The following is a 16,178-nucleotide window of genomic DNA, read 5'->3' as shown; positions in this document are numbered from 1 at the left end:
CGAAACTCGGTTTCGTCAGGCTTTAGAGCTTTGGCGCACGGTTTTCGTGTAATTTAATTTTTATCATTTCAGAAATAATTCTCTTTCGTAATAATTTTCATAAATTTGCGTTAAACTCTCCCGATACGTTCGATAATGTAAGGTGATCGTGTTCGTGCCACCGATCGCTTTGTTATTCAATAATTGCTCTTACGCAATCTTTCCCCGGGCAAATTTTTATCGACGGGACCGCGAGTCAATTTTTATCCGCACTCCATAAAACTTTCTCTCCTTCTCCGCTGCCTCTTCGATCGAGACTTTGCAAACGTAGACACCCTTCACCCCCCCTCACCGTATTGGACGCGACCAGTTGCCGTTCATGGCACGGACATTGACGAACTTCTTATCTGGATAAAAATCTTAAGTAAGGAATCCAAGACAAACAACAAAATTCGAATTCGATTTACGGAACAAGTAGAAATTGATTAAACGTCGGTGAATATTATTGTTTATTCGAATAAAATTCTTTTTCCGTTTCTGTTTGTAGAACACAATGGGCCAGTTCTCGAAATGTGTGATTATAACCGTATAACGTTTACCAACTTTTTATTATATTTTAACTTTTTATAGGTCCTTGGCAGACATTAAAGTAAAAATTTAGCAGCTAAAATTTTCATTAACCATGGGGCATGGAGGTTTATGTGGTGGCAAATGGACCAACCAGAAAAATTTGGCTCGATTCTTAATATGTATAAGATGTTTTTTTTATCTCGATACAATGAAAGAACCGAGGGTATCATAAATATGTATTAAAAAAACTAATATATATATATATATATATATTACATTTTTTACCAATTCTACACCAACGATCATTAAGATGCAAGAATTGTCATTCATTAAAAATTTAATTTATCATATATTCTTCACTATTGTTTACGACCTAGTTTCGTACAATTTTGGAAACAATTTTAGCGCAATTTTGGTAGTTGGAACCGCAATTAAACTCATAGAGCAACACGTGTCAGAGATATTTTGTTTCTCTTCACTCGAGATCCCTAATTTCTGACCCAAACCTTCATTAACGCAAAATAAAAACTTCCGCGACGATTTTAAAGTGGTAAAACAAAAGCTACCAAACTACACCCAATTCATTACAAACGATGGTAACGCAAACTTATCCAACAATCTAGAATAGGTATTTCTTTTTCATAAATCGGTCAAAATATATCATATCGATTCACCTTCAGGGTACAACAATTGAATCCGTAATTAAAATTTTGCCACATTATCGTCGCAAACTTATCCAACAATCTAGAATAGGTATTTCTTTTTCATAAATCAATCAAAATATACCATATCGATACACCTTCAGAGTACAACAATTGAATCCGTAATTAAAATTTTGCCACATTATCGAGGCAAACTTATCCAACAATCTAGAATAGGTATTTCTTTTTCATAAATCAATAAAAATATACCATATCGATACACCTTCAGACTACAACAATTGAATCCGTAATTAAAATTTTGCCACTTTATCGAGACCAGATCCATCTCCCCCACTTCTTTCTTTCGTTGCGAGGCCGGCCAGGTGCATTCCTTGTTCTTAAAATATACCTGCCGGACAATAGCGGCGCAACGATGGAAAGTGTCAACCCTCCCCCATGTTTTACAACTTTCCTTGACCTGTTCGTGGCCGTCGGGCTCAGGACACTGCCGGTACGTACGATCGCGAAAGTCTGGCGTAGTCTCGCGTGTAAGAATAGAGGCGGATGGTCGTGGCGAGGCGAGGCGGACACCAGTCCTACCAGTCGCGTCTGGGACATCCATTCTCAGAAACCTGCCAAGTTAATAGCCGATGTGCCCGCCCGGAGTAGGAAGTCCGTCCGTTGGCCTCTGGTGGCCGAGCGTCGCGGCGGACCGCAAGCTCCCCAATTCCGTGGCACCGCGCCTCCGGATCTCTCTCCCTCCACGCGCGGTGAACACGCACGTTCCGTCGCGATTAAACCAGTTTTTTGCCGCGAACGCGTTTCACGCGCGCCCGCGGACTCTTAATTCCGAAGATTATCCGAGGTTTTATCTGGCATCGCGCACGGTAGACGCGCCGGTAATTCCACGAGTTTCGTTGCGACGAGACGGTTTCGAAATACGAGACCCTCCAACCCTCTGGGAATGGGAAACTGAGAGAGCAATTGTGTGCTCTCGATAAGGACAGAGAGAGAGAGAGAGAAAGAGAGACAAAAGGGGAGAGATGATTTATACTCTTGGATGAGAACCCTTGGGATCTAGTCGACGGTGCTGCGAAGCTACGATTGATATGAAAGAGTACGAAGAGTGTAAAAATTGTAGAAAAGGGGTATGATAAATGAGAGGTGAATCCATACGGAGATGGATTTCGAAGAATGATATAGTCGATCTTAGACGGAACAATTTTGTGCTCTCGATGGAGAGGGAGAGATAATTTATTGTACACTTTTGGGATGGGAACTACCAGGATTTAGTTGACGATAAATCGAGGTTACGAGAAATTACAATACAGAAAAATGTGAATAGTATAAAGAGTGTGAAAAAGGAAACGTTAAGGACTAAATTCGTCAATATAATAAATAAAGGAATGACAATTTACTCGATCTTATTGTTAGATGAAGCGACCAATTTGTATTATTTACTCGCAACTTCTCTCCGCTGTATTGAATTACGAATTATCTTATTGGTTCGATATTATCGTTATTTATTTCCAATATTTCGCAAAATGTTATCATCCCACTTCCAAACACACCTGCAATAGATTTCATCGTGCTGTGAAACTCTCTTTTGCGTTTTTGGACACTGGGAATCGGTACTTTCGTGAGTTTCACCAAGGAGGTTTCGAAACTACGCGATTCGAAATGCGTGGTTTTGAGGAAGACTCGACAGAAATTTGAATGAAGATACCTCGAAACAGCTCCGTGGAACTATCGCTTCGAGGCCATCCTCTACAAACTGAACGAAGATTATCTGGCTCCGTGGCTATAGATCCTGAAAGTTCGTGATTGCACGAGGTTTACTGTGAAAGTTTTAAAACGAGAAACGGAGAACTACAGAAACGAGCCTTTAATCTGTTAACCGAGGGAGACGAGTTAACGTTTCACTCGAGAATGTCCCCGAGAGAGTTCACTAATTATTATTTCAGGACAGAAACAGTAAATGTTTATTTTTTATTCTCATTGAGAATACACCTGGTTTTTTCTCTTTTCCATTTATCTCTCTTTTAGAGAGATTTTTGTTGTATCAGGTTACATCATTGGGTGTTGCTAACTGAGACAAGACCCAGTTAATAGCTTAAAAAAGAGTCCACAGAAATTTAAACGTAGTCACCTCGAAACAGCTCGGTGCAATTATCGCTTCGAAGCGGTCCTCTCCAAACAAAACGAAGATTATTCGACTCCTCGGTTGTGGACCCTGGAGGTTTATGATTCCACGAGACGAAGAGTGTAAAACCAGAGACGGAAAATTAAAAAACTAGAGTGTTGTCCCTGGAAAGGTCCAAATGGGCAAAACGATCCACTTTTTAACTTCTTAAAATAATTACGAATTATTTTCGTTCCAACTCTTTAACCCTTAAGATTGCTGCTTTTAATTATATGGAAGAAACTTAAAAAAGAAATGATTAATTTTTTTTAAATTTGCGTTTGCATTTGTATCAATATTTAAACTGCCGATCTTAAATCATTTTCGATCATAGTTTCCACTTATACGTACCAAGCGTTAAGTATTACGATTGTAACTGGAATAATTATTTCACATCATGCAAACATTGAAGTAAAAATACAATTCTTGTAAAATCTTGCCAAACACGCGTTCGTGTGTGTTCATTATATATATTAAAAAAAAATCACCAAGCCAGTGCCGTAGTTTGTCCACACAGAATAACTAAAGGCTGAATGAGTTACTGAAATAAATTAAACAAAAATTTATTCGTTTCAAACGAAATATCTTCTTCGCGAAACAATGTATAAATACCCGAATATTCCGAGCGATCGCATCTGACACTGGTCCGTGATTCGTATTCGAAATTTGTATAAAATAAGAAATCATTGTGCGTCGATGCACGGGAAGAGAATTTACAGAAATTGCAACGGAACCATCACGAAGCAGCTGGGATAAAAAATCATGGTGTGTCAACGGACGGGAAGAGAATTTACAGAAATTGCAACGGAACCATCACGAAGCAGCTGGGATAAAAAATCATGGTGTGTCAACGGACGGGAAGAAAATTTACAGAAATTGCAACGGAACCATCGCGAAGCAGTTGCAATTATCGCTTGGAGGCAATCCCGGGGTCGAACGCAACGCGAATCGCTCGCGCGAGCCGTGGCCGCCCTTATCGAGCCGAACTTATCGAGATTCGTAGAAAGATAACGGGTGACCTATAATAACGGCCGAGAAGTATCGGTATCGCGTCAGAAATCGCGTGGGACCTCGGATCGCCAGCCGGAATCGAACTTCCAAACGCTGTCGGTGATTGCGTAACACCATGGAACACGTCGAGCGTGTCCGAGGGAGCTCTGCGGACGTCTTACGAAACGGTTGAAATTTCCACGTTCCCCTAATCGCCGCGTTTCATTCATAATCCGCGCGCCTCGGCGGCAATTAAATAACGAGCGTCCAGGGGGCGAGAGAGAGAGAGGGACAGAGAAAGGAAAAAGAGAGACACTCCGAGCAGGAAGTCGCAGAAACTGGATCCCCGATCGCGGTTACGCCTCCGAGATAGAAAGAAAATTTCCTACGACGTACTATGGGCGATCAGGACCGTGGTCTGCGCACGGGGGAACCCCGTTCAAATTTTCGCGGGACTGCTCGCTACCGAAATTGATCGAACATTGTTCCATTTGTCACGGTAATCGCGCAATGCTTTGTGGAAAGAAACAGAACGGTGGCGGGCAATTTTGAAACGTCGACATGAAATCTTACGAATAGACTGCACGGTTTTGTACAACGTAGAGGATCGTGATTTTTTGGGGGCTACTCGTTCTTCGAGGTTGCTGCAGTTAGGTTATAGAATGATAGAATAGTACAAAATTTTCAGTCAATTACTGTATCTATACGTATTTTTCACGTTTTGTATATTACACTTCGGATTTTGGCTAAATTTTGACTTTTACGATTGGAGATTTCTCTCTCTCTTTCTATCTGTTTCTTTCTATAACCTTAAAACTATCTATACCGTTTTCCATTCAAGGTATTAAATCTATTTTCGGAAACTCTTTGTATTAAAAAGTGGAATCGTGGTGATAGAATTAGTCAGATCAATATTAAAACAAGTGCATATTTTACGATCGTTGTTAAAATTTTCAATGAACACCGTAACATCGATGTATCATTAAATTTGAGCATCGTAAATAAAATCATAACCTTCGAGCGATCGATGTGAACGCCACCCTTGCGCAGTGGACAACTGCGCACCTGGACGAGGCTGTCTAGAGGGTGGTCAGTTGGGGCAAAATAACTGGCTCGCGGCGAAAGAATAAAGTGAATGGTTTAATTTGTGCAACTGGTCCCGGTCGATTCGCAATCTGTCACGCGCTGTCTCGTTCCATTGATTGCGACATAAGTCACTGTGGAAAAGCGTTTCAGCTTGAACGACAGGTTCCCCGGCCAGGACAACGCCGTTATCTTAAACGAATCCTGGTCTTTCGAGGCTCTCGGCGTTTCAACGAAATCGAAACTCCCCGTTATACGGACGTTCGACAGGCGATCGGACACCTAGGTGAGAACACGTGAAAAGAACGAAGAGACGTGCTAAGTGACGCGTTTTATCGTCTCGTAACAGCATTTCGGCGTTGACCTTAACGAAACATGTAAAATGGCCGAACGCGATAAGTTCGGAGCTCCGAACAGTATTTTATTTGCGCAACGATACTGGCTAAAAAATATTTACGATAACCAAATAAATTAAGGAACGATTGTAATTCTTAGAAATTACAAAGTTACTCGATATTTATTATTCTATTCTGTATAATAGAAATACTTTTCCATCTTCTCAACTCGACTATGCTGAATATGTTTCAGATAGATTTGAACAGGATCTAATCGTAATTTCGAATTTCTCTTTTTCATTCGCTTGTTTTGCACGAAATATATTTGTTCTATAATTAGCTCTATATATCATTCCTTCTTTTGTTAGTTGCAGAATGATACTATGTTGCTTCGAAGAGGACTTAAACGAAACGAGGTAGAAACATTTAAAATATACAAATATCGAGCCTCTGTATTTAAAAAATTGATCTTTTCTTAACAGAAAATTACTTTTGTCAAAATTTCATTAAATAAAATTAATAATCCTGGGAATTACAAGTTCTGGTAGGGACGATCAAATGAAGAAGAAATGATCAAATTCGGACACCATTTTGTCAGTTTTTGGAACATTCGAATACATTAAGGTTCAGAATATGCAGAGAACTTGCGACTAATTGTATATTTTGAATATTATACTTCTGTCGAACTACATCGTACGGATTTAAATCCTACAAGGGCTTGTGGAATTTTTAGTAACGATAATGATTGACACGTTAGTGTCTTGGTCGTACAGAAACGCCGCCAATCGACGGTTTTCACGTTCAGAATCGATTTGACGCCGACAAGGACATTTCACGATCTGTCGTGGAATCCTTTCCCAAACCGAAGAAAACGTGTGACGAACGACAGCGTCGCGTGAGGCTTGATTCATCGAGTGGCACCGGCCCCGACATGTACCGTACGGTGTATTTTCAATGAAGCTGGTAGTTCCTGTCGATGACGCGCGCCGTGAACGCATCCATTAAAAATACGATCCGGTGTGGGTTGCTTGTCAGTCGCATACCCGACGCGTCGAGTGAATCGAGGCTGGAATCTAGAGATTTCTCGATTTTACTTCGCAGCTTTCAGCTCTTCGAGAGTCACGATTTTCTTGCATCGAATATTCGCCACAGTTCGCCGCCAGAACACTGTACGTGTCGTGAAACGGACCGAGTTACAAATATTTCAAGGAAAAGTTTCTCAGAGTTAGAGATTTTGTAATGAAAAATGTCCTGTGCTATTTTTATACCGAAAACATATCGAGTTACAGAGCTTTGTGTAATTAATTTCCTAAGTTACACAATTTTCGATAACGAATTTTCCAAGCAATAAATTTTCCAGGTTACAAAATTTCAGATAATAAGAAATATATTTTCCAGGATACAGAATTTCAGATAGCAAATTTCCCAGGTTAAAAAATTTCCAGCAACAAATTTCCCAAGGAATACATGTTCCAGGTTACAGAATTTCGAATAACAAATTTCCCAGGTTACAAAATTTTGGATAACAAATTTCCCAAGTTAAAAAATTCCGAACAAATTTCCCAAGCAATAAATGTTCCAGGTTACAGAATTTCAGATAAATTTTCCAGGTTACAAAATTTTAAATAACAAATTTCCCAAGCAATAAATTGTCCAGGTTACAAAATTTCAGATAACAAATTTCTCTATAAAAAATGTCCCAAGTTACAAATTTTTAGAAAAGATCTCCAAGCTACAAATTTTCCCTGTTACAAAATTTTAGACAAAAATTTCCCAAGTTACAACTATTTCGATAAAAATTTCCCAAGTTCCAAATTCATGAATAAAAATTTTCCGAATGTCTACGTCCGTTAAGTCCTAGTTGACAACTCCGATAAGACACATTCACGACTTGTCTTTATCCCCAGAGTACACGTATCGTACCTAAATATACTATCGAGCAACAAAAGAGACTCAACGCGTACAAAAGAGCTAAAGTTAAAAAGAAAACCCAATCAACTGTTGCCGGTTGGGAACCAGTCCTTGAAAGGTTAAAAGAAACAAGAACCGCCTAATGGAAAAGCGATAAGAACACCACCAACCTGGTAGTTTTTGCCGACGAGAAAGCGGGGTGGCGCGCGTAGAGAGAACAAGATTAAACGGTGGAAAAATGAAGGAGGAGAGAGAAGTTGATCGGTAACGAAAATAATGACCGGACTATCCACACAAACGTGAGCTGTTCTGTCACGCTCCAAAACGCATGCGTCAATTACGCCATTTAATTGGGTGCAACAGGTGGCCGCTGACCGCGGTGGCGTTTCATGCCTGCCCCTTTTTCGAAATAATAAGTTTCCTGGGAACCTGTCGGACGCGCGTTCCGAAAACGGAAGCGGCCGGTTCCACTTCGGCGCAGAAGCGCGACTGCGCGTCTGCGCGACCAGTTTTCCGAGCGTTTCGCTCGCTCGCTCGAACCAGCGTCGAACGTACCTGTCCAGGGGCAATGTTAAGTCTTCACGACTCGTCCCTGGAGTGAGTCACTTGTCGCGATACTTTCCAGACGATTTTGCCTCGCGACAGGTCCCCAAAACGGAGGGGACTTCTGACGTAACGGTCGAAGAGCTACTCTGGTACGCCAAATCAAACAAACATGTACAGGGTGTTCGTATAAATCCTTACAACTGGCTGACATTAATCTTGTATTCTCATCGATCGCGTATGCGCCTCAAGAGGTGATGATGCTCTCTGAATTATGTAATCGTGTTATTCTCTTATGCGTACATATGTGTTTTCTTTATTCTATACTATTTTATTGCCTTTGTGGTTAGATCAAAAGCACCGTATACCGAAAGTACACCTATTCTTTTATCTTTAGACACGCGTTTCTTCTTTCTTTTCTTTATCTCTGTGCTCAAGACTCAGTTTTACGACGTATTCAATTCTCGTAGAACAATGATGAATTATTATATCATGGCGCAACAAATCGAGATTATTGCGCGAACAGTGTGAGTATATTCAAGCAACACTTAACATTATGGAAGATTTGTAAACCACTTTCAAGTTCACGACCAATCGCTGTAGATTAATTTAAAAGAAAAATACGTTATTTTAAATTAAAAGTAACTTGTCTCACTTTTACGATCTGGAAATTTAAAAATTGGTATTATACCAAATGAAAGAATATAGATAGTATATCTATCGTTTCTGATAAAGAACTTGAACAAGTAGAGCACGAACCAAGAAATATTATACGTGATAAATTCACCGAATACAATAACATAGAAAACATGTGTAAAACATAACGTATACGATAATATTAATAATCATTTTACGTAAATGAATCAAATTCAAAGTTCCGAAACAAATGTCCAATTAGTCCACATACAAGGTGACCACATCATTAATATCGTAACTAAACACATAATATACATAATGTATAATCTACAACGTTAATTGGTAGATCTTTCTAGAATTTTTATTCCACATTGATGATCAACAAATCTCGTAATGTGCTCGCACTTACGGGAGTGTGTTTCGTTACACTGAAAAATTGATATCGCGTCGACGAAAAATGTTTAAACCGCGCTCTAAACATTCGAGAAAAATTAAAGATCTGCGTTGCATGGATAACCGTAACGATCCGTTTTTAATTTTTATCCCGCGCGTATAATAAATGTAAAGAGCGTTCGGAGAAACTTTCGAGTCACGAAAGAGTTATATGCACGACGGGGAGGAGTTTGGGGAGAAAATTGAATCGAGGCGGCACGAAGCCGTCAGACGAAAAAATTACCGTGATTTCGCTTCAAGTCGAGCGATCACCAGCACGCGGCAACCCCTCATTAGAACCCGGCTAGACTCATCACCGTTTTAGCGTTTCTCCCTCAAAAGAGCTTCGAAACAACCGATCCCCACGGTCCTCTCCGAATCGACTCTCCCAGTCGTGTCGGTCCGGTGAGTCGGTTTCGCGAGACTCGTGAGTGGGCAACAAGAACACGACGAGGCCTCGCTCCATCAGGATCATCGGGAACGAGGAACGCGTTAATGGCGACCTTGTAGCGGTCGATTCGAAGAAACTTTTCAAACGCGAGGTAATCGCGTCCTCAATGATAACGAGGGGGCGCGCAATCTAAGCGCCATTGGATATGCGTCGCATTCCTTTGGTCGTCGAACCCCGCGAATCCGACTGCATTCTTCGCTAACTTAATCTTAATGTATTCTTAAGTTCGACTTTGGGTTAAAAATGTCCCGAATGCATGGAACGTCTCTTTAGAATAGAACGAGAAGAGTGAAGAAATAGAAAAGAATTCAATTGTATCTATTACGGTAGCTTTATTTTCCAAAAAAAGAAAACAACACTACGAGTCGAAAAAGACCCGAGGAATGCCAGGATCAAGACTATCCCATAGCGGGAACGATGGTAACGCATCGTGAGCCACACGAGCGACTCGAAAATGTTACTTTCGCATTAATTGTGAACGATCCAGCCGGAAGATAAGTTCGCGTACCTCGAGAAAGAAAAAGAAAAGAAAAAATCGTGCATCTGCTGTATACGTCGTTAACGCAAACATGGCCTCTTGGCTCGTAATCACACGGGCCCTTGTAGGGATTCTCGATCAACGGAGTCCGTAACCTCTCCATTATCCCTAAAGTGACTCAGTAGGCACCTGGTGGACATCAAAGACGACGTCGAAAGACGCCCTTGTCGTTACCTACTCGTTCTAAAGTCGATCCGGGGGAACACGATCCTCTATTCACCCTTGGAAACCGTGATCCCTTGTTTCCAGTTAATATCGAGCGAGATCCGATCAGTGACACTTGGTTGCCCGTAGACAGGCCTCCCATGAAGCATCTAGGATCGTCGACCAACTGAGATCTCCGGCTGACAAGCGATTGCAACCCAACGTTGTCGCATCGTCGACGCCATGAATTCAAGACGACTCGAAAATCCATGGGAACGGTCGATGGAGGAAAAAAGAAAGAATCCGAGACACCAACCGTGAAAGGTGGTTCTCGCGCGGCAAACGGAACGTCGGGACGCCGAGTTCGTGGCGCGTTATAGTGGATCGGTGGAAGAAACGAGCTTGAAATCATCACCGCGTGGAAACTCACCGAGCACGGAGAGGCTGAGTCCGGAGCCAGGCCTCGGTGATCTGTGCCTGTCTGGGGGCGCCATGGCGTTGCTTTTGTCGCGTGTGTAGGGCGCCTTAATCCAGTGGCAGGCTCGTTTCTTTCATCACACACACGATCACGAATCGACGATTCGTCGAACACTGGGGATACGCGACCGCGAGACAGAGTACGTTTCGGTGGGGTCGGGTTACCGGGTTCCACGGTGCCCCACCGGGTTCCTATTGGTTCCACTGGTTCGATTATCCCGACACCAGGGTGTCATCGTATTTATTTCAACTCGCGTATATCGTTCCACGTTGAAAGCGGCCGAGCGTACCGATCTCGCGGTGTGGAGTGGGGACAACTCGAGTCACGAACGCTCGTCATGAACGCTGGTCGAGCACTGACTGCCAGACGAGCTCGCCACCTCGGCACCGGTCGACTCGCGTGACGCCTGATTGGCTGATTGCCCGACCGGTCGACTGGCTTGACTGGATAGATGCTGGTTACCCGACGACTCCGTCCGTTCCTCACGGTCGTTCTTCCTCGCTGGTTTTCTGTCTGGTCGCGCGCGCGCATGCGCACCGACCGCGTCTCGGGTTGCCCGTCGAGTCTTCTGCTCGTTGTGCTCGCACGGCACCTCTACGCCCTCGTAGACTCGTCTCCTTTTTGAGCCCTGGCCCTTTTCGCTTCGGGGGAATTTTAATTGTGCCATCGGGTTGTACAGGTCGATTCAAAATAACGATCGCAAACCAGAGGTTCGTTTCTGATCCAATGCCCATCCTTAATGGGTATAGGTTAACCTTGTCGAGCTGGGAAATAAAGGAACGACAATCGATTTTAATCTCTTTATTATATCCTCAAGGAACAAAAGAGAACCTAATGATAAAATGGAAACAAAGAACTATCGAGCCAGTAGAATATTCTGAAATCGAATCAAACTAAAACATGTTGTAGACGAATTATTTGAATGTTGGCTTGAAAGACAGAAAGGAAATGGTCAGATTTAAGAAAAAGCTCGCGATGTATGTCTTTGGCCTAGTCCTATCGCGACAACACAATAGACGGGTCGTGGAGTGCAGGGTAGGGGTAGATTGATTTTAATCACTGCGACTATTTCTGTCCAAGGACAGTTCTGCGACTCTTCCCAGTCTGACATCACCAGTTGTTAAACGGTTGGGTGCTGGTTGTTGTTGTGCAACAACAGAACAATTGTTCCGTAACGAATGTCGCTAACCGTTCTTCATAGTGTCTATCGAGCCCTCTGCCCTTTTCGAATCGGGGATACGACCTTGTGCCCACCTGTTTTTCGAGTCCTGACCCTCCCGTGGAATCCGAGCGTTGCTCGTGCCAGGTGATACAGACTCTTTCGCTAGAATGTGGCAGCGGGATCGTTTCAATCTAGGTGATCCGTTCCCTCCAAGGACAGATATGTTTGCAACTCTTATTGCGCTGACTTCATCGTTGTTGACACAACACAAGTTGTTTCGCGTAGGTTCGATAACTTGGAAAATTCCGGTATATTTCAGCGTTTGTTCTCCTGCCCTTAGAGAGCACCTCTATCCCCTCGTTGATGGTTCTTTGTGGCCTCGTTTTTCGGGTCTACTTTTTTCGAGAGTGGAATTTCGATTGTGCCACCGTTGATACAGGTCGATCCAACCTACGTTGACCCCTCTTCGATCATAGAGCCCGGACACTGACCGTTAACCCCTCCTTCCTCGTAGTTTCGTTTCGACGAGAACGTTTGCAAATTTTCTCGTTCGATTAACACGAGAATTATGTCTCGCATTTTCTGAAAGCGATCACGGATTTCGATACGACGCAGAAAGTGTACACAACCGTCGCGCGAGCTTATGCAACCGACTTATTTAATAAAACAAAGTTACGGTCGGTATCGAGTGGTAATAGCGCGCTCCGGGGGAATGCTACTGTTGTTCAGCTGTCCAATCCCGAGTAGTTGACGCGGCCGCTCGTTTATCCGCGAGGCGTGAATGCATTTAGATACCACGTGCATGCAAAGTTCCCCTCGAAGTCCTTGCACGGCACGCATCAAGAACCAGACACCTAAAGACTAATCCATGCGCAGTCGAGAGTTTACAAACCAGCCACTGTCATTCGATCCCGAGCCAGGTTAATCCGGATACTGGGACGATTCTCGAGCGATCAGGTCTGCGGTAACTTGGGTTCGATTGATACAAGGTCATTGGTAATCCTTGGCGAGATAGAAATACCAGTAATCGACGCTTGCAGAAGATTCGAAATAATTACACGACCCGTATCTGATTATTTTCTGCGGCGTAGGTTGATAGAGTAGCTGTTGGAAGATGGAGTCCAACACGGTTACAGTCGATAAAAGGTGATTAGTATTCCCTGGCGAGGTAGATGTACCGGTAATCGACACTTACAAAAGATTCGCATTAATTACGTATCGCGTGTGATTATTTTCTGCCCTGTAGGTTGATAGAGAGACAGTTGGCAGGTGGAGTCTAACATGGTTATAATCGATAAAAGGTGATTAATAATTCCCTGGTGAAGTAGATGTACCAGTAGTTGACACTTGCAGTAGATTATAAATAATTACATGTCGTGTGTCTGATTATTCTCAGCCTTGTAGGTTGATAGAGAGACAGTTGGCAGGTAGAGTCTAATGTGGTTATAGTCGATAAAAGGTGATTAGTATTTCCGGATGAGGTAGATACATCAGTAGTTGACATTTGCAGAAGATTCGAAATAATTACATATCGCGTATCTGATTATTTTCTGCCTCGTAAGTTGACAGAAAAGCAGTTGAAAAATGGAGTCCAACATGGTTACAGTCGATAAAAGGTGATTAATATTCCTTGATGAAGTAGATGTACCAGTAGTTGACACTTGCAGAAGGTTCGAAATAATTACATGTCGCGTATCTGATTATTTTCTGCCTTGTGGGTTGATAAGGCAGGTGAAGTCACAGGTGATATAAGGTCATTGTTACTCCTTGGTGAGGTACAAGTACCAGTAATCGACCGTGCACGACTAGTTTGCATTCTAATCCACTCCAAGGATTCAAATTTATCAAAAAAAGTATTTTCTAAAATTGGTATTTACTTTCTATAAACTTAATTATAGTGACACTTTGTCATTTATCTATTGTCCATAGATTGAACTAGTTTTTTAACGAAATTCACAATTTCTAAATAAATTTTCTATAATCTCCAAGTTGAACGCATCCCGAGGTTTGCATCAAAGTGAATTAGATTTGGTAACTCTAACACTGAATCTGATCGTAGACGTCAACAAATATGTTGTACACTATAGGGTTTGGGGGAGAGGGGTAGACACTTTTGAAAGTGACTTTCCTTTTTTTTTGCGAGAGTATTCTCCTCTAATTTGTAACCTCGAGTCTAAAAAAGGGAAGAGACGTCATCCTTGAGAGAACAACCTTGCCGAATCCTCTCGAGTACACCCGATGAGGATTCTCAGGGAATGAGCTAATCGCTTTCGCGTATGCGCGACAATCGCCCACCTTTCGTGCCGTCAGTTACACTCCAGAAGGTGCTAACTACGCGATTATTCGACGGAAGTAGCGCCGAAGGGACGCGTACTCGCGCCGTGGCGTAGCTCGGCCCACGCGTGCGACGCTCGTACGCCCACAGCGTTGACGCGTAACGCGCTCGCGGAACAAAGCGCGGGGCCGCGTGGTCCACGATCCTGAGCCACGCGGACCCATCGATCGCGATCACGGGAACGTATCTCTCGTTTCTCCTACATCCCCCACCCCTTCACCGGGGCCCGAAATCGAGGACGCGTCGAGCGCATAAATTTAGAGAAGACACGCCGCGGAAACCACTCGGCCCGCGGAGCAGGTGCACACCGAGGTACGATACAGCGTTTAGACTCTCCGTACCGTGAAACAGCGCTTTCTACTTTCACGTCGATCGGTTGTATACAATATACACGCATAATATACATAGTCCTTTATGTGTGCAGGCAGATCTCAAACTTTATCAAGTACTTGCCCCGTAGAGTGACGCCATTAGTATTCGACTGGATCTTGATAGCCTGGTGAACTGGTGTAGTACAAATGAGACGGAGTTAAATATTGCCAAATGCTACACAGGGTGTCTTGAAAGTTACCGGTGTACGTAGAGTGGTTCATCTTGGTGCAAAGAAATATCTTCTATGGGGCGTGAAGACACGTCCGGCCAGGCCACTCTGTAGTGTTGGAGAACCTTCTGCAGGCAGATCTCAAACTTTATCAAGTACTTGCCCCGTAGAGTGACGCCATTAGTATTCGACTGGATCTTGATAGCCTGGTGAACTGGTGTAGTACAAATGAGACAGCTAAATATTGCCAAATGCTACACAGGGTGTCTTGAAAGTTACCGGTGTACGTAGAGTGGTTCATCTTGGTGCAAAGAAATATCTTCTATGGGGCGTGAAGACACGTCCGGCCAGGTCACTCTGTAGCGTTGGAGAACCTTCTGCAGGGTGACTCGTAGGATCTGGTGAACGTGGGTGGTGGATTGCCTTCGGATTATCAACCGTGTGCTGGATTGTTCTCGCAGACCTTCCCTTATAGTGTATCTCGCAGATAATAACCTAAGACCTGGCCTCGTAGATAATAATCCAAGTCGGGTCTAACTTTTTAGACAATAACCTAGGTCAGACCTGAATTTATAGATAATAATCTAACTCAGAGCCAATCTCGGGTACAATGACCTAAGTCAGATATCTATTCTTGTATAGTCTTCTAAAAACCGACAGGAAGAGGAAGCTGGGTGCCACGTTTCAGGTCTTCCTATAACAGATCCTGGAATTGTCTCTCGTGAAGCCCGAAGAAATGTCTGGACATGTTTCTTCGTATTGTTGGAATCTCCTGCATCATGGAGTCTGTTGAACTTGGTCATTGCTGCCTCTGGTGTACACAGACCTTTCCTAACAGTGTTCCCTAAAAATCCGTGACGAAGTCAAGAGACTCATCGGTCCAGATTCCACGCGATAATTATCAAAGACATCCTCCAAAAACTGTACAAACGAAGATTCTGGATAGCACCATTCTGCTGGATCCAGGCTAGGAGAACGTCAGTTGCCGCATCGATGGCGCCACTGTAGCAACCAGGTCTAACTCCGACGTACTTTCAAAACGTATCTTTTGGGACACGCTGTATAATGCGTACACTCGGATAAATAAATAAATAAATAAATAAACATAGATTTCGCGTGCGAAGCTGCACCGACAAAGGGTTCGCGGGTCCAGGAGAAATCCTTGAACGCGAATGCGAGAAGAAACGCGATCGAAGGTGTTCCAGGAAAGCTTGGCTGGCATTCAGA

At 43.1% G+C, this 16,178-nt stretch overlaps 1 protein-coding gene across 3 annotated transcripts in view; it reads right to left on the bottom strand.

The window, feature by feature from the left end:
• Rols (zinc-RING finger and ankyrin repeat domain-containing protein rolling pebbles) overlaps positions 1-16,178 on the bottom strand; it is a 74,392-nt gene that overhangs the window by 24,146 nt on the left and 34,068 nt on the right. Inside the window, exon 1 of one of the 3 annotated variants that reach the window (XM_076318686.1) lies at positions 10,866-11,327. The exons of the other annotated variants lie outside the window; for them this stretch is intronic. Within the exon in view, the coding sequence (XP_076174801.1) occupies positions 10,866-10,929 (64 nt within the window). The 5' untranslated portion in view covers positions 10,930-11,327. Of the gene's footprint in view, positions 1-10,865; positions 11,328-16,178 lie in introns of those variants that run through there. 3 annotated transcript variants of the gene reach the window in all.

This window comes from Ptiloglossa arizonensis, chromosome 8, assembly GCF_051014685.1.
Source record: "Ptiloglossa arizonensis isolate GNS036 chromosome 8, iyPtiAriz1_principal, whole genome shotgun sequence".
Classification (NCBI taxonomy): domain Eukaryota; kingdom Metazoa; phylum Arthropoda; class Insecta; order Hymenoptera; family Colletidae; genus Ptiloglossa; species Ptiloglossa arizonensis.
The sequence above is the reverse complement of the archived record's forward strand: the minus strand, read 5'-3'. Positions and strand labels throughout refer to the sequence as shown.